The 22,573-nt window shown below is 55.6% G+C and overlaps 3 protein-coding genes across 5 annotated transcripts in view; 1 reads left to right on the top strand and 2 right to left on the bottom strand.

Annotated features, from left to right (window-relative positions):
* The window catches only part of ITGB4 (integrin subunit beta 4), a 29,881-nt gene extending 25,547 nt beyond the window's left edge, over positions 1–4,334 (top strand). For 2 of the 3 annotated variants that reach the window (XM_061176513.1, XM_061176514.1), the window contains 7 exons: positions 1,248–1,484; positions 2,221–2,370; positions 2,932–3,120; positions 3,215–3,370; positions 3,453–3,617; positions 3,711–3,818; positions 3,926–4,334. In XM_061176513.1, the coding sequence (XP_061032496.1) occupies positions 1,248–1,484; positions 2,221–2,370; positions 2,932–3,120; positions 3,215–3,370; positions 3,453–3,617; positions 3,711–3,818; positions 3,926–4,065 (1,145 nt within the window). In that variant the 3' untranslated portion in view covers positions 4,066–4,334. Of the gene's footprint in view, positions 1–510; positions 709–1,247; positions 1,485–1,634; positions 1,794–2,220; positions 2,371–2,931; positions 3,121–3,214; positions 3,371–3,452; positions 3,618–3,710; positions 3,819–3,925 lie in introns of all 3 variants that reach the window. The other variant, XM_061176515.1, reaches the window with a different exon arrangement.
* Positions 4,335–4,449: 115 nt separating this feature from the next.
* Positions 4,450–11,958, bottom strand: GALK1 (galactokinase 1). The gene is made up of 8 exons (XM_061176516.1): positions 11,494–11,958; positions 10,615–10,804; positions 10,056–10,175; positions 9,717–9,852; positions 9,426–9,607; positions 4,957–5,107; positions 4,692–4,854; positions 4,450–4,599 (listed from the first exon to the last, which is right to left on the bottom strand). The coding sequence occupies exons 1-8, from the start codon at positions 11,956–11,958 to the stop codon at positions 4,528–4,530; spliced, it is 1,479 nt and encodes a 492-aa protein (XP_061032499.1). The 3' UTR covers positions 4,450–4,527.
* Positions 11,959–18,989: 7,031 nt separating this feature from the next.
* On the bottom strand, positions 18,990–22,573 carry LOC133080470 (histone H3.3A). Its single transcript, XM_061176378.1, has 4 exons — positions 22,442–22,573; positions 21,830–21,967; positions 21,557–21,710; positions 18,990–21,460 (listed from the first exon to the last, which is right to left on the bottom strand). Exons 2-4 carry the CDS (start codon positions 21,955–21,957, stop codon positions 21,332–21,334), a joined length of 411 nt encoding a protein of 136 aa, XP_061032361.1. The 5' UTR covers positions 21,958–21,967; positions 22,442–22,573; the 3' UTR covers positions 18,990–21,331.

The raw sequence follows: 22,573 nt of genomic DNA, 5'->3' as shown, positions 1-22,573 counted from the left end.
TGTATTTTCTTCCATCCTTGCCTATGCCAGGCCTCCGTGGTGTCAAGCTTGGGTTTAAGGAACCCAAGCCCAAGGGTCTTGAGAGTTTTGAGGGTCTGAAGTAAAGAGCAGCTGGTACGAATCAGGTGCCCCAGCTCAGCTGCACTACTTGGCTGCCTGTGGCGCACTCTGGCTGCTGGAAGTGCCCCTGGGAGGCCGGCAGGGGAGAGCTCACTCCCTCCGTTATCCAGACGGGAAACTGAGGCTCAGAGCAGGGAGTCCTCACAGCTGGCGACAGAGCCCAGGCTCTGGTCCAGGGGTCTTCCCTCGCCAGCTGCAGCCCGGGCCACCCTCTTCCACCTCTCGGGCCAGGGCCTCGCCGGCCACCGGGCTCCCCGGCACACACACCCGGATCCCAGAGAGCCAGAAGATGGGCTCACGTCACAGCGCCGCCCGCCTCCTCCCCCAGCCCCTCCGCGCAGCCGCCCGCGCCCCCCGGCGGTGCCAACGCGGCCCTTCGTTGTTCCCAAGGCGGCAGCGGCTGGAAGTTCGAGCCCCTGCTGGGGGAGGAGCTGGACCTGCGGCGCGTCACGTGGCGGCTGCCCCCGGAGCTCATCCCGCGCCCGTCGGCCAGCAGCCGGCGCTCCTCCGACTCCGCCGAGCCGCCCCGCGGGCCCCTGGACGACGGCGCCGCCGATGGGGGCGCGCGGGGCACCGGCGGGGAGGGAGGTGACCGGCCTGCCCTGACCCGCACCCACCTAGGCTCGCTGGTCTGCTGCCTCTGGGCTCCAGCCAGAGCCCACCGCGGCCAGGCTGCCCGGGCTGCCACCCCAGAGCCAAGGGACCCCAGGGCAGGTGCTGGGGCTCTCCCCAAAGCTGGACTGCCCCCAAACTTCCAAGTCTGTTGTGTCCAGGGGGCAGGCCCTGGTGCCCAAGGAGACCCCTCAGAGGCCTCAGGGGACCCAAGGGCAGGCGTTTGGGCTCTCCCCAGGGCAGGGCCAACTGCAGGGGCAGTGAGTCCCCGGCTGAGGTCAGCGGCCGTCCATAGGGGCGTCCTGCCAGGCCACAGGACCTGAGTTGCAGACGCCTAGGGGGCCCTTGGACTCCTCCAAGGACCTCTGTCCCTGGCGGGCCAAGGGAAGCAGGTTGTTTTTATGCCAACGGCCCCCAGAGGGTAGGTAATCCAGGGAATTCCCAGGGCCGCAGCCTGCCCCGAGGGGCTCCAGGTCTGGTGCGGGCCGGTCCGGTGACCCTGCTCTACCCCACAGAGCACCTGGTGAACGGGCGGATGGACTTTGCCTTCCCGGGCAGTGCCAACTCCCTGCACAGGATGACTGTGAGCAACGCCGCCTACGGCACCCACCTGAGCCCACACCTGCCCCACCGCGTGCTGAGCACGTCCTCCACCCTCTCGCGGGACTACCACTCGCTGACCCGCACGGGACACTCGCACTCGGCCACGCTGCCCAGGGACTACTCAACCCTCACCTCCCTCTCCTCCCAGAGTGAGTGCCCGCCACCTCCCCTGCTCTCCCCCTAATCCTTCCTCTCTTCCAGCTCCTGGAGGCTCGGGCTGCTGGCCTGCCGTCGCCCTCCTGCCCATCCTCTGACATGCACACTTCCTGCCCTCTCACTCTTGTTTTGTCCTGCCCTAGGCCTCCCTCCCATCTGGGAACACGGGAGGAGCAGGCTTCCGCTGTCCTGGGCCCTGGGGTCCTGGAGTCGGGCTCAGATGAAGGGGGTCCCCCACTCCGGGGACTCAAGAGACTCTATAATCCTGGCTGGGCAGCCAGCAGCACCCTCTTGGGGCCCAGGTAGTACAGGGGTGGCCATCCTGTGCCTCCACAGCTGTCCTGCTCCATCTCTCACCCACCCACCCACCGCCGCCGCCGCCGCCGCCCGTGCCACCTTACCCTCCATTCCATCCACATCAGCGCTGGTGCCGAACGCGGCTTCTGTCCTCCGGGGGTGCTGGGCTGGGGCAGGAGAGGGGCCAGGCCAGCTGAGGAGGGTGGGGGCCGGCTGACTCACGGGCTCACCCCCTCTCGGCACAGGCAGGGCCCGCACCCACTCTGAGGATGTTCAGGAGGTGCTGGGTAGCCTGGATAGGGTGTTGCAGGGTGAGTGGGCCACCTGGCCAGCGGTCAGTGCAGGTGCCACAGCTGAGGGCGGGCAGGGCTAGAACTAGGACTCCTGCCCAGACACCCCCGACACCGGCTGACTGTGGCCTCCTGTCTCCAGGCTCCCGCTTGGCTGCAGGTGTGCCCAACACACCCACCCGCCTGGTGTTCTCAGCCCTGGGACCCACGTCTCTGAAAGTAAGCTGGCAGGAGCCACAGTGTGAGCGGGCGCTGCAGGGCTACAGCGTGGAGTACCAGCTGCTAAATGGCGGTGAGACACGGCTGCTGTCGGGCTGACACACGGGGACACCCGACTGTCAGGAATCCACCCAAGTCCCTTGAACACTAATGCTCCCCCCACCATCCCACCTTTCTGAGAGTCTCTCTCTTCCAAGACCCCCACTGCCCTTCACTGCCTCTTCTGATGAGTCCTCATCCATCTCCCTGGGCGTCTCTCCAGATCATTCCCACTGCTAGGTTTTGCCTAACAAGGCCTCACCGACCCAGGGCCTCTGCTGGCCTATGAGATGTCTTTTCAGGCGTCGGGAAGTGGCACTTCCGTGGGCAGACACACTCGTGGCAGCATGACCTGGGCCCATAAACAGCCAACATACGCAGATGGGATTTCAGGTTCCACTCATCCCTTGTATAACGTACGACCTGAACAACCAACCATACTATACAAGGCTGACCCCACCTGTACCCAAGCCACAACTAATGCTGGGTGGGTGGTGGCTAGGTCTTGACAGTAGCCTAGGGAAGGGCTGGGATCAGGCCGGGGATAGGTATAAGGAATAATGCTGCTCTGCTACCTGCCTCCATCCCCACCCAGGTGAGCTGCATCAGCTTAACATCCCCAACCCCAGCCAGACTTCGGTGGTGCTGGAAGACCTCCTGCCCAACCACTCCTACGTGTTCCGTGTGCGGGCCCAGAGCCAGGAAGGCTGGGGCCCAGAGCGCGAGGGTGTCATCACCATCGAGTCACAGGTGCACCCACAGAGCCCACTCTGCCCCCTGCCGGGTGAGTTGCCCCCCCACCCTGACAGTTGCCCCCCCATCTTGCACCCACAAACCCACCCACCCACCCACCGACACCCTTCCTCTGCTGTCCCCAGGCTCTGCCTTCACTCTGAGCACGCCCAGCGCCCCGGGCCCACTGGTGTTCACCGCCCTGAGCCCAGACTCGCTGCAGTTGAGCTGGGAGCGGCCGCGCAGGCCTGATGGCGACATCCTCGGCTACCTGGTGACTTGTGAGATGGCCCACGGAGGAGGTGCTGCCCGCCCCAGGGTCAGGGGGACCAGGGGAGGGGTGGAGAGGGAGCCACCGAGGCTAAAGGCATCTTCCCTGCCCAGAGCCAGCCACCACGTTCCTGGTGGATGGCGACAGCCCCGAGAGCCGGCTGACCGTGCCAGGCCTCAGCGAGAACGTGCCCTACAAGTTCAAGGTGCAGGCCAAGACCACCCAAGGTTTCGGGCCGGAGCGTGAGGGTATCATCACCATCGAGTCCCAGGATGGAGGTAGGCTGCTTCACCCCTTCTTCACCCGCATCCCTTCTCTGGACACGCCTTCTCCTGGCACCACCCTCTGACTGGCCCCTCTGCCCACTCCAGGCCCCTTCCCACAGCTGGGCAGCCACTCGGGGCTCTTCCAGCACCCAATGCCAGGAGAGTACAGCATCACCACCACCCACTCCAGCACCACTGAGCCCGTCCTACTGGGTGAGTTGCCCGGCGGGGGCTCCTGGCTCTCCCGGGGGAGCACAGCGCTAACAGAGGAGAGGGGGTTGGGGACCCAGGTAGACCCTTCAACACCTCTTCCCCTGCAGACGGATTGACCCTGGGGTCCCAGCACTTGGAAGCCCACGGCTCCCTCACCCGGCACGTGACCCAGGAGTTTGTGAGCCGGACGCTGACCACCAGTGGAACCCTCAGCACCCACGTGGACCAACAGTTCTTTCAGACCTGAGCCCCCGACCCCCACCTCCTCTCCCTGGCGCTGCCTCAGCTACTCCATCCTTGGACCCCTGGCAGCCAGCCCACCCGCATGCTGATCACAGGGCCGGTGCCTCTGGCCACAGAGCAGGGGGTAGGTGTCCTCTGGGAGGCATGAAGTGGTCCCGGAAGGCCCTTCGGCTGCCCTCCTACCCTGGGCCCAAGCCCATTTGTAACCAAAGAGCTAGGACCAGCATGACAAGGTCCCAGCTTTGTTCTGCACTCAATAAAAGATTTTGCTACTGCTTGGCTCTGCCCTGTCCATGTTTCTGGGGCCTGCCCAGGGCAGGGGAGCAGTTCTTATACCCACCTTTCTCTGATGCCCAAGCACACATCCACCTCTGGAGACAGGCAGGTGTCAGAGCCGGAGGTAATACAAGTTTATTGTGCACCCAGGCTGGAGGGCAGGCCTGCCGTGAGCCGGCCTGGGAGGGCCTCACAAGCGCAGCACCTGGGCGCCGTCGGCTGCCTGGGAGAGGTAGAAGGTGGCGGTCCCGCTGTACTGCCCCTGTAGGAGGGACGGGTGGGGTGGGGTCTGAGCACAGCACGGCCCTGGGAACCCATCTCTCCCGCTCCCCCCGGTCTCTGGCACCTGCCCACCTGGATGTGCTGCATCACTAGGGAAGCGGCGGAGGCCTCCAGCAGGGTCACCGTGCAGCCACCAAAGCCACCGCCTGTCATGCGGCTGCCATAAACCCCGGGCGCGGAGAGCGCGGCCTCCACCAGCTGATCCAGCTCGGGGCAGCTCACCTCGTAGTCATCCCTGCAGAGAGGACATGGGGGGAGGAGGGAGGCCGTGAACCAGCCCCATCCGGCACAGGGGACAGCCTGTGACCAGGAGGTGCTGGGCACCCGGGGATCTCACCTGAGCGAGTGGTGACTTTCCACCATGAGGCGGCCGAAGGCTCTGTAGTCGCCGCGGCTCAGGGCGGCTGCTGCCTGGGCCGTGCGCTGGATCTCGCCCACCACGTGCCGCGCCCGCCGGAAGGCCTCCCCGCTCATCAGCTCCCTGCCAGCTGGGGCGGAAAAGGAGTCAGCAGACCCACCATCCACCGCCTCTGGGCCCCTGTGGACGTGGAGGAGGGGCACGATGGCTCCAGGGCGCTGGCTGGGGGGGGGTGGGGGCATCTCCAGTCTGAGACCTGGTTCTGACCGAGCTGTGGGTAGAACCTCGGGTTGGTGACCAAGGTTTCAGAGCCTCCCCTCCTCGACTATAAAAGGGGACACCGCCTCATTTGGCGCGCAGGGAAGACTGAGTGAGCAGACACATGGAGTGGTCCCAGCAGGGTGCCTGGCACACAGTGGGTGCTCGATAAACAGCAGTTTGAGCCCCAGACTCTTGGTGCTTCCATGGTGAGTGGGACACAATGCTGCCTTCAAGAGGCCAAGACAGAACAGGAAGGAAAAGTCCTGCTGGTGTTTTTGCTGGAGTTAACAGCGAAGCCTCCGAGGGCCAGGGCTCCAGAGTTGGGGTACAGACCAGGTCTGCCCGGGGCACCCCGGGGAACCAGCAAGCTGTCCCACTGGCTAACGCTGAAGCGGACAGAGCAAGCTGAGTCGCTAATGGCAGCCCTGAGCACTTAGGACTTTACAACTTAATTCTGGGTGCCAGAGAGGTTTTTGGAGCAGGGGAGGGATGGAGCTGAGCTCTAGTTGACGAAAGTGACTGCCTTGCGCAGGGGGCCCTGCTGGGAGAAGCCAGCGCCAGGAGATGACAGCTGTTAAAACAGTCAGAGAGCAAGAGAGGCCGGGTGTGGGGAGGAAGGAAAGGAGGGCAGGGAGGACTCAGAGGTGGCTCTGAAGTTTCAGACAGCAGTGACAAGGGCGAGGAAATAACAGAAAAGGGGAAGTCAAAAGGAGAGGCGTCCAGGGCTTCCCTGGTGGCGCAGTGGTTGAGAATCTGCCTGCCAATGCAGGGGACACGGGTTCCAGCCCTGGTCTGGGAAGATCCCACATGCCGCGGAGCAACTGGGCCCGTGAGCCACAATTACGGAGCCTGCGCGTCTGGAGCCTGTGCTCCGCAACAAGAGAGGCCGCAATAGTGAGAGGCCCGCGCACCGCGATGAAGAGCGGCCCCCGCTTGCCACAACTAGAAGAAAGCCCTCGCACAGAAACGAAGACCCAACACAGCCATAAACAAATAAATAAATAAATAAAAATTAAAAAAAAAAAAAAGGAGAGGCGTCCAGGGGAAGGAGGAGGCGTTCTGTCAGGGTCAGGCGAAGGCTGCAGGACCCCAGTGGGGGGCTGCAGGCTCCCATCTGAGACCTCCGTGGAGCAGCCGTGGCTGGCGCTCTGTGCTGGGGACAAAGCCTGGGGCAGGCCTGGGCAGAGACACGGGGCTGTGGCCAAGCAGATCTGGCACTGAGAGGGCAGGGAGGGCAACCCCCAGGTTTCTGTGGGGAACCCCTGGGAGAGCTGTCATGGCGGGTGGCTTGGGAGACGGGCGGGCATATTCAGAGGATTTAGAAATGAAGAGAGAGGAGAAAACGGGGGCCGTGAGCAATGGGTACTCTTCCCAGAGGACTGGCATGGGAAGGAGACTATTTTAGGAGGTCAGAAAACTGGGCATGTTTCAAAGCAGAAGGGGAGGAGCCAGGAAGAGGGCAGAAAGGCAGGCAGAGGGGAGCACTGTTCCTGAGGTAGAGGGAGACCCCCGGGGGAGGCAGCGGATGGAAGGGCTGAGGTGGAGGGAAGAAATGGCAAAAGCACTCAAGTGTGAAAAGCTCGGCCACAGTCACCTGCAGAGAGCAGGTGGGGCAGGTCTGAAGGTGACAGTTCACCAAGGACAAGATGGTCTCTGAGATGGGCACCCCGACACTGCGAGGGAGGGCACAGCTCCCAACGCCAGCAGCCTGGCCCCTCAGTCAGGAGGATGGAGCTGATCAGCCTGGGTTCAAGTCTCAGCACTGCCACTTACTGTACATTCCCCAATCAAAAAAAAAAAAAGAGAGAGAATAATAACAATATCTGCTCTACAGAGTTGTGAGAGAATTAAATGAGTTAATGTTTATATGACCTTTAAACTGTTCAATAGACCTTCCTGGCCATGTGTATCAGGAAACTTAAAAATACACGTTATGGGAATTCCCCGGCGGTCCAGTGGTTAGGACTCCACGCTTTCACTGCCGAAGGCCCGGGTTCAATCCCTGGTTGGGGAACTAAGATCCCACAGGCGGGGCTTCCCTGGTGGCACAGTGGTTAAGAATCCGCCTGCCAATGCAGGGGACACAGGTTCGAGCCCTGGTCCTGGAAGATCCCACATGCTGCGGAGCAACTAAGCCCATGCGCCACAACTACCGAGCCTGCGCTCTAGAGCTTGTGAGCCACAACGACTGAGGCCCGCACTCCTAGAGACCGTGTTCCACAACAAGAGAAGCCACCGCAATGAGAGGCCAGCGCACCGCAACGAAGAGTAGCCCTTGCTCGCCACAACTAGAGAAAACCCGCACACAGCAACGGAGACCTAATGCAGCCAAAAATAAATTAAATTAAATTAAATTAAAAAAAAGATCCCACAAGCCATGCAGCATGGCCAAAAAAAAAAAAGAGTTATGTTTTGACTTTGTGATCCTACTCCTAATAATCTAATCCTAAGAAAACAGGAAGAAAATGCAGAGAAAGAATTATGTATAAAAATACCTATCCAAAAAAAAAAAAAAATACCCATCAAGGGGGCTTCCCTGGTGGCGCAGTGGTTAAGAATCCACCTGCCAATGCAGGGGACAAGGGTTTGAGCCCTGTTCCGGGAAGATCCCACATGCCATGGAGCAACTAAGCCCATGCGCCACAACTACTGAGCCTGCGCTCTAGAGCCCGCGAGCCACAACTACTGAGCCTGCACGCCACAACTACTGAAGCCCACGCACCTGGAGCCCGTGCTCCACAACAAGAGAAGCCACCGCAATGAGAAGTACGTGCACCGCAACAAAGAGTGGCCCCCGCTCGCCACAACTAGAGAAAGCCTGTGTGCAGCAACGAAGACCCAACGCAGCCAAAAATAAATAAATTTATATAAAAACAAAAATCCATCACGGTGTTAGGTATGATTACCAGAAAATGGTTAAGTAAATTACAGTGCACCTAGATGCTGAAATGCTATGTAGCTTTAAAAAGCCATGTTGATGACAGGCCTTTCATGACATAGAGAAGGGGTCTGAGATAATGTTATGTAAAAAAAAAAGGGCATGTGGCAACACTGCGTATACTCAACCTTGAAAATACAGATGTTGAAACTAACATAACATTGTAAGTCAAGGATATTTCAATTAAAAAATTTAAAATTGGGACTTCCCTGGTGGTACAGTGGTTAAGAATCCGCCTGCCAATGCAAGGGACACGGGTTCAAGCCCTGGTCCGGGAAGATCCCACATGCCGAGGAGCAACTAAGTCCGTGCGCCACAACTACTGAGCCTGCGCTCTAGAGCCTGCGAGCCACAACTACTGAAGTCCACGTGCCACAACTACTGAAGCCTGTGCACCTAGAGCCCACGCTCCGCAACAAGATAAGCCACCGCAATGAGAAGTACGCACACCACAACAAAGAGTAGCTCCCGCTCGCCACAACTACTGAAGCCCATGCACAGCAACGAAGACCCAACGCAGCCAAAAAGAAAAAAAAAATTAATTAATTTAAAAAAAGAAAATACAGATGTAGAAAAACACTGGAAGGAAATATACTAAAATGCTAATAGTGGCTATCTCTGGGTAGTGATCTTATAGCTTGTTATTTTCTTCTTTGTACTTTTTTTTTTTTTTTGGCTGTGTTGGGTCTTCGTTGCTGCGCACGGGCTTTCTCTAGTTGCGGCGAGCAGGGGCTACTCTTTGTTGTGGCGTACGGGCTTATTGTGGTGGCTTCTCTTGTTGCGGAGCACAGGCTCTGGGCACTCAGGCTTCAGTAGTTGCGGCTCGCGGGCTCTAGAGCACAGGCTCAGTAGTTGTGGCTCACAGGCTCTAGAGAGCAGGCTCAGTAGTTGTGGCGCATGGGCTTAGCTGCTCTGCGGCATGTGGGATCTTCCCGGACCGGGGCTCTAACCCGTGTCCCCTGCATTGGCAGGCGGATTCTTAACCACTGCGCCACCAGGGAAGTCCTCTTCTTTGTACTTTTCTGTATTTTCCACGGTGGATACTTAATCCTCACGTTAGACAAAACAATATGGAGATTTCAAGCAGTCCAAAGTCAGCAGTGTTGGGGGAGTGGGCAGAGCTTGGCAGAGGTCCCTGGAGGTGAGGGGATGTACATCCGGGTCAAAGCCACAGCGAGACCCCGGCAGCCCCCCTCACCCCAGGGTGCCCAGCCATCTCCAGGACACAGTACACCCAGCCAGCTCTCACCCTCCAGCTCCTCCAGCTGCACCTCACGAAGGCTCTCCTTGCCCAGCGCCCGGGCCACTTCTTCACACTGGCGCCGCCGCAGGGGATACTCGCTGGAGCCCAGTGAGTGGCGGACGTTGGAGTTGGTGATGAGCACAGCCACCTTGGGATCCAACAACGGCACCAGGCTTGTCTCCAGGGACCTGGCATGGAGATGGAGCCAGGAAGATGACAAGGCCAAGCGTCTGTTTGCCACGCATGTTTCATCCAGGAGGTCCTACAAGGTGGGAGGGGACAAGGGGAGCCCCTGACCTGCAGTCAATGAGCAGCGCGTGGCCTTTCTGCCCCAGCAGTGCGATGAGCTGGTCCATGATGCCACAGGGCACCCCTGCGAAGCTGTGCTCAGCCCGCTGACACACCTGGGCCCGGGCGGCTATTGTCCCCGAGTCTGCAGCACAGGGCAAGGTGGGAAGGCTGGGGCCCAGGAGGGGGCACTAGGGGTGGGAGGGTGGGAGCAGCCCCCAATGTGTCCAATGATACTCCAGGGAGATTCCCCACCCACTCCCCCAAAGCCACAATTGGGGTAGGAAGCTCTGATCACAGGACCTCAGGGAAGGAGGGCTGTGTTGGGAGCTGGGGTCTAGGAGGTACCTGGGCAGAGCTGCTGCAGGAAGGTATACGTGGCCACTTCCAGGGATGCTGAGCTGGACAGCCCACCCCCCAGGGGCACTGAGCTGACCACCACTGCACTGAAGCCAGGGAGGGGGGCAGCTGCAGGAGAAAGAATGGATGATGGTAAGACGGGCCATCTGGAAGGATGAGCACAAAAAGGGCATTTATTCTGGTACAAAGGAGGCAACTGCCTGGCAGCTGCTTCCAGGGAAATGTGTCTCAATTGTCAGAGGCCACCAACCTGTTCAGCCAAGGGGTCCGCCGCCCTCCATCCTCTTACCCTGAGGTTCCTAGGACACAGTCTCCTAGTTCTCCTGGTTTAGGGCTCTGGAGACCAACGGGCTGGGGTTTGAACCCTGGCTCCTCCAATCATGTCATGGGCAACCCAGGGCAAGTTCTAGAACCTCTCGGGGCATCAGTCTCCTCACCTGTACAATGGGGATGCTCCACCCTGCATGCCTACCCCACAGTGAATTAGATGAGCTAATGAGCTTTGTGGCTGAGAGACAGGAATTTGACCCAGGCCTGGGACCCATACCTGGGTAGTGCTGAATCACTCCCTTGACGTAGTTGGCCCAGTGGGGGGCCCCAGGCTCCAGTGGCCGCTGGGTTGTGGGCAGGGGAAACTGCAGCCGCCGGGGCTCGTCGGCATCCTCAGAGGTGGTAAGGAGGGAGATAAGCCCATCTGCCCGGGGGCTGCCCACCAGCACAGTCCCAAGCTCCAGCGCCTGGCAGAAGAAACAAATAGTGTGCAAAACTTCCAATACCAAGGGGCCAGGGACAGACAAGGAGGTGACCTCCAGGCTCAACATGAAGGGAATAGGGAGTGTCTCAGGGAAGAGCCTGCATGTTCATCTGGCCTTGGGGGGCTTGGGTCCCATCCCATAGGTCTTCAGGGGCAGGGCCAGTGCAGCGGGAGTGCAGACCTGTACTCTGCCCTAAGCGTGGGCTCCTGGCTGTGGGTCAATAGGAAAACAGAATCAGACGAGCTCTTTCTGACGCCTTCCCATTTTGGAAGATGCACAGTGGGATGGACATAGCCCCAGGCTAAGGCAGCTCCACCTCAGCTGTGTGACCCTGAGCAGATCACTAGCCTTCTCTGTGCCTCCATTCCCTCCTCTGCGAACTGAACGGGCTGGACCAGGAGGCTTAGGGCTACTTCGCCTCGGTTTACAGTTGGGCCCCCTTCCGCATTCCCCGACAATCTGAGGTGGCTCCCAAGGAGATGGCGAGGATCAGCGGTCCATAGCCTACTTCCTCGCGGATTCCCCGTTTCCTCCCTTCCAACGTGTGAAATGCCCCGTCCTAGGGTCTCTCCCACGTGCTCGTCCCCGACACTCGGCTGGAGTAAAAGTTCGGAGCTGCCCGCCCAACAGCGCGCGCGCGGGGAGATGGCGCCTCCCGCGCAGCCCCTCACCATGGGCAGCACCAGGCCCTCGTTGTAGTCCGTGTGCTCCCCGATGAGGTTGACGCGGCCCGGGGCCGACACGGCCAGCTCGGGCTCGGCCCCGAACTCCTCCAGGAAGGCTCTCCGGGCCTTGGCCAGCAGCTCCCCGGGCTGGCGCTGTTCGGAAGCGGCCATGACACTCACCCTGCGGCTCTGCCGGGCGCAGTCGGGTCGGCTCGGGATGCTCGGGGCGGAGCCGCGCGGCGTCGGCTCACATAGCTGCACGCACCGCCCCAAATCGGGCCGCGCTGGCCCCGCCCCGCCCGCGGTTCCGGCCCAATCCACCAGCTGGGCGCGCGGGGCGGGCCGCCGGCGGCCTTTCCAAAGGAGTGCTGGGCGCCCAGCGGAGCGGGTATTGGCCGGCCCGGGAGATCTGAGCTGCTCTTTCCTGGCCCTGGTGCCCCTCTCTGTGTCCACACCCATCCACCCAGCCATCTACCCCAGCCGGAGCAATAGAGCTGGCTTCCAACACCTGGGTTTCCCAAAAGGATCTCCTAGGTCCTAAAGTCCTGCAACTGTGAGAGGTCACCAGCCTCTGATCATAAATCTGTAAGAGGGCAGCCGGACAATCAGTGTAAATAGAAATAAGGAAAGCCAAGTTTGGTGGAGTCACTTTCTACAGGCTTCTCTTCCAGAGTGGACCTGCTGTCCCAGCTCCTAGCAATGGAGGAGTAGGGAGGGTGGAGATGGACAGCAGTGGGCCCAGCCCCTCCTGGAAGGACCCACCCAGCTGCCAAGGTAGGTTGGGCTGTTGGCCCCAGCAGGTGCTTTCTCAGCCTGGAACCTTGGTCCCAGGGTCTGGTGCCCAGAGTCTGACACTAGCCACCTCCTCTCTCACCAGCCTGCATCCTAAACCTTCAAGCTGTCCCCAGCTCCTGACTGGATGCCTGTCCACCGTTGGCCACCACATATGAAACCTTGGAGGGGAAAGGCTGAAATGTAAGCAGACTCTTCGGGATTAGAGTGGGGGTTTTGTGGAGGGTTGCAGCCAGGGTAGCTTGGGGTCTGCTCATGGGGTTGCCCCAAGAACATTCAAAAGTCAGCTCTGAAAACTCCTAGAAGTAAACATAAGGTTAAACCTTTGGGACCTTGGCTTAGTCAATGGTTTTTTAGATATGACACCAAAAGCACAAGCAACAAAAGAAAAATATGTAAATTGTACTTCATCAAAATAAAATACTTTTGTGCATCTAAGGACCACCCCATCAAGAAAGTGAAAAGACAACCCACAGAATGGAAGAAAATATTTGCAAATCATATTTAAGGGACTTGTATCAAGAATATATAAAGAGGGCTTCCCTGGTGGCGCAGTGGTTAAGAATCTGCCTGCCAATGCAGGGGACACGGGTTCGAGCCCTGGCCCGGGAAGATCCCACACGCCGCGGAGCAACTAAGCCCATGTGCCACAGCTGCTGAGCCTGTGCTCTAGAGCCCACGAGCCACAACTGCTGAGCCCACGTGCCACAACTACTGAAACCCACGCGCCTGGAGCCTGTGCTCCACAGCAAGAGAAGCCACTGCAATGAGAAGCCCATGCACCACAACGAAGAGTAGCCCCTGCTCGCTGCAACTAGAGAAAAGCAACGAAGCAGCAACAAAGACCCGACGCAGCCAGAAACAATAAATAAATTTTTTTAAAAAAGAATGTATAAAGAGGGACTTCCCTGGTGGTGCAGTGGTTAAGAATCCGCCCGCCAGTGCAGGGGACACGGGTTCGAGCCCTGGTCTGGGAAGATCCCACACGCCGCGGAGCAACTAAGCCCATGTGCCACAGCTGCTGAGCCTGTGCTCTAGAGCCCACGAGCCACAACTGCTGAGCCCACGTGCCACAACTACTGAAACCCACGCGCCTGGAGCCTGTGCTCCACAGCAAGAGAAGCCACTGCAATGAGAAGCCCATGAACCACAACGAAGAGTAGCCCCTGCTCGCCACAACTAGAGAAAGCCCGCGCGCAGCAAAGAAGACCCAACGCAGCCAAAAAAAATAATTAAATAAATAAATTTTTAAAAAAAGAAAGAAGAATGTATAAAGAGTTCTTACAACTCAACGGTAAAAAAGACAATTTAAAAATGGGCAAAAAGATTAAATATAAGGCTTGGGGATCAATAAAGAAAAGGTTTAAAAGCTTAAAAAAAATGGGCAAAAGATTTGAACATTTTTCCAGAGAAGATATGAAAAGATGCTCAACACCATTAGTCATTAGGAGAATGCGAATCAAAACCACAATGAGGGGACTTCCTGGTGGTACAGTGGTTAAGAATCCACCTGCCAATGCGGGGGACACAGGTTCGAGCCCTGGTCCAGGAAGATCCCACATGCCGCAGAGAAACTAAGCCTGTGCGCCACAACTACTGAGCCCATGTGCCACAACTACTGAAGCCCGTGTGCCTAGAGCCTGTGCTCCACAACAAGAGAAGCCACCACAATAAGCCCGCTCACTGCAACTAGAGAAAGCCGGCCAACGAAGACCCAACGCAGCCAAAAAATAAACAAATAAAAAAAAAAAAAAACCCACAATGAGATAGTACTTCACATCCATTAGGATGGCTTAAGTTAAAAAAAAAAAAAGACAGAAAATAGCAAGTGTTGGTGAGAATGTGGTGAAATCAAAACGCTCATACACTGCTGCTGGGGATGTAAAACAATTAAGCAGTTCCACAAAATGTTAACCATAGAGTTATCGTATGACTCAGCAATTCCACTCCTAAATGTACACTCAAGAGAAAAAAATATATCCACACAAAACCTTGTACATTAATGTTCATAGCAGCACTATTCACATTAGCCCAAAGGTGGAAGCAATCCAAAAGGGAAAATGAATAAACAAAATGTGGCCTATACAAGGGAATATTATTCAGCCATAAAAAGAACGAAGTTCTGATACCTGCTACAACACGGATGAGCCTTGAAAACATAGTAAATGAAGGAAGCCAGTCACAAAAGACTACAAATTGTATGATCCTATCCAGACGAAATGTCCAGAATAGGCAAATCTATAAAGACAGAAAGTACATTAGTGGTTGCTTGGGGCTGAGGGGAATGGGAGAATAAGAGGGTGTTAGGAAAGAGTACCAAGTTCCCTCTGTGGTGATGAAAATGTTCTAAAATTGACAGTGGTGATGGTTATCCATATCTGTGAATATACTGAAACCATTGAATTATACACTTTAAATGGGCCTTTTGAGCACTCCCCAGTAAAGCATTTTTTGGCATAGGCAAAATAAAACAAGACAAAACGGTGAATGGCCCTTGGGGCTGGTTGAAATGGAATTAAACTCACAAACCATGCCTCCCCACGAGGCAATGACTGGAGAAGCCTCCCCGACTCTGCGCATCATTTACCCACCTCAGCTTTGATGTCCAACAGCTCTGAGCCCAAATCTTTGCCCTTACTATTGTGTGATCTTGGTCAGATGACTTAACCCCTCTGAGCCTCAGTTTCTCATCTGTAAAGTGGGGCTAGTGTGTTTCCTTCCCAACAGACTGTTTCAAAAGGAAGTGAATGAGGTCATCTTCATAGAGTGCCCAGCCCAGCCCCTGGCACTTGGTAAGCACAGAATGTTTGCTATTATTATCAATCATCCATTAATACAACAGACATTGTTGGACTCTCCAGCAGGCAGTGGGCCAGATAAAAGCCTTGGTCTGATAGGGAGGCAGTCTCAAGCTGACCCTCGCCCCACCCTGACTGAGATAAATGCTCTGACAAAGGAATAAAGAGCTTTCTGGGAATTCTGATCACTAGGCAGCCCACACCTCTGTTTATTTCCATTGTTTCATTTTGATTGAAAACACTCCCTTTGACCCATCTTCATCCTTTATATGTTTCAGTTGTTCTTGGAAAACCTGATTTGACCCAAGGGCAGGTGCTCCTGATGGCTCACTCTGGACTCTGAAACACTGATTTCATTTGGGAGACCTGTTTACTCTCAGTGTTTGAATCCCATCTAGCATGTTACATAAAATTTGTTCAGAAGAAAGTCTGCCTCTGACCTTTAACCCTCCCTCCCATTTCCTGGCCAGATGTCACAAGAATGGGGGGAAGGTGGCACCTTAAAGGGGACACTGCCACCCAAAGTCTGTCCTCTGCTCTGCTGGCCAAAAAAACTTACTTGTATCAGAGCAACCAGAGCCAACTGTCACACAGGACTGAGGTGTCATGATAGAATTTTCAGTAATAGCCCCCATGGGGACAAATTATCCAGTGGTGGGAATACCACCCGTGCCAGCTGAGTACCCAGTGGCCTAGGCAAGCTGTCCAGCTCATGGCGAGACCGGGCCCACCCCTGAGGACAGGTGTTCCAGAGGCGGCTCTTCTCTCCCAGAGTCCGTGTTTGTCCCTGCGCTCAATTCTTAGCCCTTGGGCCCTCCCTGCTGGACCCAGTCTTTCTTCATGCAATGAAGGTCTGTGTGCTGCATGCAGCTCTGGCCTCTCCGCTGCAGTTAAAGACTGGTTTCCTGATGGGACTTGGATCCATATCTCCCAAGCTAATATCTACAGTCTCTGAAAATGTTTGCTCTCCGCAGATGGCTCACCCTTTCACCCATTCTGGGAGGTTCTTTTTGTTGTTCCCAGGGGGTTAACCTATCTCCTGATTTGGGCCCCCTTTGCCCTTCTGCTACATTAATGATAACAGCTTCTGTAATATTGATAATACTAATATCAAGCTTGCGGTAAACCCTGGTATCAGGGCTGAGATGCAGCCTGCAGGGCAGCACTGGTTGTTCACTACCAGTGCCTGTTCTGATTGGTCAGTGCTCTGGACTTCTGTTTTAAAGGCACCAGACTTTGCACACATTGTTTCATTAAATCCTTACAAGCCTATTGGGTAGACAGTGGTTTTATTCCCATTTTACAGATGAGGAAAAGAAGCACAAATGGGTTAAGGAACTCATCCGAGTAGGACAGCTGGGCCTTGAACCTGGGTCTGTCTGATACTGAGATTGTTCTCTCAGCAACCACCCTGTCTCCAGGAGCACTCTGACCTGCTGCAGCCTCTGCTCTGCCAGCCTCTGCTTACTGGAGTATTAAAATCCAAAGCTCAGCCTCATAGTAAGGAACAGGAGGGGCAGCTGCTCTCCTGGACCCCTGGAGCCCCAGTTCCTACATGGAACACTCCCAATTTGGAAGCCAGGCCAGTGACCAAAGCTCTTGGGAACCTGACTGATTCTTTGCCACCCATGCCAGAAGCAGATCCAGCCAGATGCGCTGTGGGGCTGCCAGGGCCTTGGGTCGGCCGGCAAACACGCCTGGAGTCTGTGCTGTGTGCCAGGCACGACTCCAGAGGCAGACAAGACTCAGGTCTTGCCTTCGGACCACCGGGAGCTTCTTGTCCGTCCCCGGCCTCAGGTGCCCCGCTAAGAGGCGCCAGCTGCAGGCCTCGTCTTTATTTGGTACCCCCACTGTGTCCCTGAAGTTCCTGCCCTCTAGGCTGACGACCACCCTGCTGATGGCCAGGCAGGGAGCAAATCCAGACTCACAGGATGCAGCTGCGGCTGTCTCTCCCTGCACCTCGCCCTACGCACAGCAGCTGGCTGGTCTCCAGGCCACTGTGGGTGGGCAGGAAGACTGAGACTGGTCAAAGGCAGGGCACTGAGGAGGGAGAGGCCCTCGGACTGTTGCAGGACCCTCAGGTTCATGAAGGCTGGGCCTTGGACCCAACCCCATGCTGATGCTCTTGGCTCAGTGCCAGGCAGTGAGGCGCTTATGGGAAAGGTCCTGGGGCCTAGTGTGTCTGACAGAGAGGGTGGGAAGGGAGTAGAGGTTAACGGAGCCCGGGCACCATCTCCCTGGGGACGTGTGCAGTCCCTCACACACCCCTCAGCCAAAGGCGGCCAGCCCGAAGCCTGCAGCCCACCAGCCTCCCTTCCCCAGAGCCCTTCTTGTCACTGGTACTGGTGAATTGGAGATGGCCTTCTCCCTTTCAGCCCACTCTCCCTTCCGCTGTGTATATTCCCAGAACTGCAGCTTCCTGAAGGGGGGCTGGTAGCTGCCAGAGAGAAGACCCCAGACCCTGACTGCCCAACCACGCCCCTCTGTGCCCCTTTCCAGATCACATGTGGCCTTTTAGCTCCTCCAAGAGTCACAGCCTCACTGAAGAGCCGCCCCGCCGCCCCCCCGCCTTGCTTCCCTAGGTGGGGTGGAGGGGGGGTGTCTGCAGAACCTCTTAGCTTCTTTCTCAGGAAGGGCAATGGGGTAGGTGGAATGGGGGTGGAGGGTCCCTGGCTGGACACTGGACACAGGGCTCAGGTGAGGACACCAGGACAGGCTGGGGACACATCACACCCAAGTCCCATGACTCTGCTTGGAACAACGGTGATTGTCGGGGTGGGATCCCTCACTGCCAGGGGCAGCTGGGCAGCAGGCAGGACCACAGGGAGCAGGCACCTCTCCACCCACCCCAGGAGGGAGGACAACAGCCTCTGGTCCCTGCTCACAGCACAGCCTCTGTGAATATACTCCAAGCTGTCCCAGCTGCACCCACCCACCTCGGCCCACAGCCTTGCTCACTCCCCAGACCTGCTGACAAAGGGGTCAGGGAGCCACAAGGCCGGCCACCTGGCCCAAGGACACTAGCCTTCTGAGCAGGCTGCAGGGATTTGGGTTAGCAACCTGGGCAAGGGTCAGTTCCTCCTTCCTGCCTTCCTCCAGCCTTGCCTTCAGGAAGGTAGGTGGAAGGCTGGCTGCTTGTGCTGGAGCTGCTGGCCAGAAGCCAGGCCCAGCTTGACGGAAGGGTCTGGGCTGGTGACATCCCCGAGGAACGCCTACAGAGGCAGGTGCGACGGCCAATGGGCTGAGGGAAGGAAGAGGCTGTGGAGCTCAGCTGTGTTCTCGTATCAGTGCCCGAGGTGGGGCCCAGGGAAACGCGCTGTGACTGCCGTGGTGAGGTGACTGTTCACGGATGGGGAGGTGGGGGTGAGGGCGGGATGCCCAGGGCGGAGGCTCAAGGCTCTTGGGCCTAGCGGGCCACGCTACCCACAGTGAGACGACCGCTACAGAAGGGTGGGCTGAAAACTAGCCCTCGTCCTTCTCCGTGGCAGGGCAGGTTGGCCACAGGCCTGAGGCACTGATCCCTGACCTTGTGCTGGTGCGTCCACAGGCAGGCTGGCCCTCGCCTGCAGAAACTTAAGGGCCAGCCCTGGAGTTTCCTGCTGGTCCAACGGCACACAGGTGACTAGACTGTGTTCACCCTCTGCTGCCCTACCTGAAAGTGTTCCAGAAGGGGCCTGCTTTCCTACTGAGGCAGACCCCCCCAGCCCCAACACCTGACACCAGGCAAGAAACAGTGCTTGCAAGGAACCAGGTAGGGGGTGCCCCAGGACACGACCATCGGGGAGAGCTGAGGAATGCACTCCCCCACCCGCCACCAGCTGAGTCAGAAGGCAAGGCTTTCTGGACATTTCCCCCACAAAACTTTGTGAAAGAAAAACATTATCATCCAAATGAAGACCATTAACAAGATGAGAAAGTCTAAACTTTAAAAACTTTATTTTTGTCTCATCCATCAACAGCACAGGATGCCTTCATCAGCTCCAATTTTTGCTTGCTTTTCTCTTCAGACTTTTCTACCACTTTAACCCATGGGTATTATAACATGTGGGCAGTTTCCTAGAACCAGAAAATATTTCTGCCTGTCGGCTTAAAAACTAAAAGTATGGAAGTGTAAGTTGCACTATTTTAGCAGATTCCAAACTGCCCCGTAAAATCCTACCTTGGGATGCAGACTTGGTGAAAGTTTGTCGCCTACTCTAGCTCGAGTGGTAACTCAAGGAGACGCATCACCATAGCTGTTTCTATACTTGTGTTTGGAACTGCCAGACACTCCACACCACATTCCACTGGCTAGGATTTCAACGTCCTTCACAAGAACAATGCAAGTAAATTGTCAGAATTGGTTCCAGAACTCGTTGATGCACCTTCTAGGAAACCAGTTCATTATACTGTATCAGATTTTGACACCTCATAAAAAGCTCACTAAATTACCAAGATTCCCAATCCTAATCTGACTTGCCTCTTTCCAATCCTAAACCCCTTAAACCCTAAATTTGAAACTAGCCCAAACTTAAAAAACAAACCCACCGAACTGTTTTATCAGAGCATAGAGACTTCCTACAGCTACTGACTTCAAGTTATACAGAATTCTTTTGTCTGATTGGTGTGGTTCTTGTGCCCATGTCTTGCTGACATACTATGCTTCACTGGTGGCCATCATTGGTCAAGAACACTAGTCTCATACTGAAAAGGCGGCTCAGACTAACTTAAGATTCTATACCTGTGGGCTTGTGTTAAAATAACTCGCTATATGAAGAGATCTATAAATGTGCTTCACAAACAGGTTCAGGAACAGACCCCAAATTTGAGTCCTGGAATTTCAAAGAAATTTACTTTCCTTCACAACAGAGGCATTTACTTTCCTTCACAACAGAGGAGCAGGGGGGAGAAGCATATTAATACAGTCTTAAGCCCACACTGCATATACAGCTGTCACGGCACTTTATAGAGCAGAGAGCTGTTTACATGCTTTGTAGAAATATTTCTGTAAATAAATATGCTTCCTTTGTCTACCAAGCAAAACCTGAAATAAACTTAAAGGACCTAAATAAAGGATGTATTAAGCTTTCAACATTCAATTTAGGTTTTTGACACTTAGTTGGATAAACAAGTTTATTTGTAAATTTAGTCAACATACATAATTGACCTAAAAACTTCAATAGAAGGATAAATTTTAAAACCACTTAGAAAGCCATCTCTATGAAGTGATTTTTCCCAGGACCTTATACCAGATGACACCATTTTAACTGGCAGAGGTTCCATGAGCTGAAGCTGTGTGTCCCTCCCCCACAGCAAGTTTAGCCTAAGGGTTATTATAATACAAACTCCACAAGAAAAAGAAGTTTGGTATTGTTCCCTCTTGGCAGAGAAAAACTCAACCTAGTTATGAGACCAACCACAACACAAAGAAAAGCTGCACTAACTACTATATTAGTAACAGATGATGCTGGTGTGAATAACTTGTATTATATTCTAGAGCCCTTATAAATAAATCCCCCCGTTAGTGTCTGCATTATCAGCTAGAGGGTTAGTTAACATGTGGTAGAATGAGGACTTATGCAAGGTATAATGCGCAAAGCATTTTACTACGTATGAAAAACAAGTGCAGTCTAGTTAGGAGAAAACCAACCGGACTCTATATTACACACACCTTAATGACAAGACTCCCCACCACATGTGAATGTAAAACATTTAATTTAAAAATGTTGACACTACAATATATAAAATAGCTATTATAAATGCACATAGTGTATTCTATAGCTGCCAGGTTTACTTTTTTTTTTTTAATAAGGAAACTGTAAGTTACACTGTGGTTAAGACTTGTATCTTCACCCTTGAAAAAGCCCACATTCTATCACAGTGATGTATGGTCAGACTTAACAGCCCCAATTGTTAAACACTTGGATCAAGTCATAACCAGTTTTATTGCAAAAGGACCCTGTACACATTTATCAATTCTAGTACCTTAATAGCTACCCAACAAGTCATTAACATACAGAAACATGCATCATGAGAAGCAAGAAATATCACCCATCCCTTCTGCATATTAGCAACTTGTCACTCCTGAGCAACAGTGCTCACATCGCTGAGGTCTGTGAACAGTCAGTCACTTTTCGCATTCATCCTGAGTGAAAGATGGAATGACTTAAGTACAAATGCAACATATTATAAACAATTTCTTACAAAAAAAGTCACAAATTAAACCAAAGTATTTTACAGAATTTACTACAAAACACCATAAAAACTGCCTTCACTTAAGCTCTCTCTCCCCGTATCCGGCGAGCCAACTGGATGTCTTTGGGCATGATGGTGACTCTCTTAGCGTGGATGGCACACAGATTAGTATCTTCAAATAAACCCACCAGGTACGCTTCACTAGCCTCCTGTTGAGGACAAGAGCCACACTATTAACGCTCTCCGAGGAGGAGAACCGCACACAAGCCCTCCGCCCCTGCTACACGCAGCCTCGGCCACCTCACCTGAAGCGCACCAATGGCGGCACTCTGGAACCTCAAGTCGGTTTTGAAATCCTGGGCGATCTCCCTCACCAACCTCTGGAAAGGCAGCTTCCGGATCAGAAGCTCGGTGGATTTCTGGTAACGACGGATTTCTCGAAGCGCAACGGTCCCGGGCCTGAAGCGAAGAGGAGGGCGTAAAGGGACACCGGTTAACCGAGAGCGCAGATCAAGCAGCAGGAAGCGTCCCGCTCGCGGCGCGCCGCCGAGTCATTGTTTTCCTGCCGCGCTGCCTACCTGTAGCGATGAGGTTTTTTCACCCCGCCGGTAGAGGGGGCGCTTTTCCTGGCCGCTTTAGTGGCCAGCTGTTTGCGGGGCGCTTTGCCACCCGTGGACTTACGAGCAGTCTGCTTGGTTCGGGCCATTTTCTTTCACCTGCGGAACAAATCCCTGACTCCGGGGCCGCGACGCTCGCCTCCCGGGATGCGGCGGCGGGAGTGCAGGGGGCGGGACGCCCGGCGCCCCTGCCCTCCCGCCTCCTCGCGCCCCAAGGCGGGCGGCAGATGGCCGAGGGCTGCCGCCTCCTCCCCCTCCCCTAATGACTCAGGCTGCAAGTAGCAACAGCCTCCCCCGGGAGGGGGGGCGCGGGGAGGAGTCACTTCCCCTCCTCGACGGGCGGAGGCCCGGCTGCCCGGAACCCGGCGTCGGGACCTCTGAATCACCAGCGGGAAAGAGGCGGAGACATGGTTCCGGAACGAAGCCCCAAGGGAAAACCAACCGTCCCCACGTCGGCACCAGCAAGCAGCCTGGGCAGCCCGCAGCAGCCGGCACTCGGCTCTCAACGGCCGCGGCCCGCGACACCAACGGCTGACAGGGCCTCATATCACGCGTAAACCCAAGAACACTTACCCAATGCCGAAATTTTACGCCGCTTCTCCGACAGCCGCGCCGATCCTGCTGCCCAATGAAGAGCCGCAGTCGCCGAACTAATAGAAGAAACTCCTCCGACTAACGACCAAACCGCTCTGCGTTCCAGGCCCC

Source organism: Eubalaena glacialis, chromosome 19 (genome assembly GCF_028564815.1).
Source record: "Eubalaena glacialis isolate mEubGla1 chromosome 19, mEubGla1.1.hap2.+ XY, whole genome shotgun sequence".
NCBI lineage: Eukaryota > Metazoa > Chordata > Mammalia > Artiodactyla > Balaenidae > Eubalaena > Eubalaena glacialis.
Note: the sequence above shows the minus strand (reverse complement) of the source record. Positions and strands in the feature narration are given on the sequence as shown.

Coding starts and splice junctions, on each gene's coding strand:
- GALK1 (XM_061176516.1), bottom strand. CDS start 11,958: ATGGCTGGGTGGATGGGTGTGGACACAGAGAGGGGCACCAGGGCCAGG. Junction 9,853..10,055: donor CCTGCAGCAGCTCTGCCCAG/GTACCTCCTAGA, acceptor CCTGTGCTGCAG/ACTCGGGGACAATAGCCGCC. Junction 4,855..4,956: donor GAAAGTCACCACTCGCTCAG/GTGAGATCCCCG, acceptor TCCTCTCTGCAG/GGATGACTACGAGGTGAGCT.
- LOC133080470 (XM_061176378.1), bottom strand. CDS start 21,957: ATGGCCCGAACCAAGCAGACTGCTCGTAAGTCCACGGGTGGCAAAGCG. Junction 21,711..21,829: donor AAAAAACCTCATCGCTACAG/GTAGGCAGCGCG, acceptor TCTTCGCTTCAG/GCCCGGGACCGTTGCGCTTC. Junction 21,461..21,556: donor CCGCCATTGGTGCGCTTCAG/GTGAGGTGGCCG, acceptor TGTCCTCAACAG/GAGGCTAGTGAAGCGTACCT.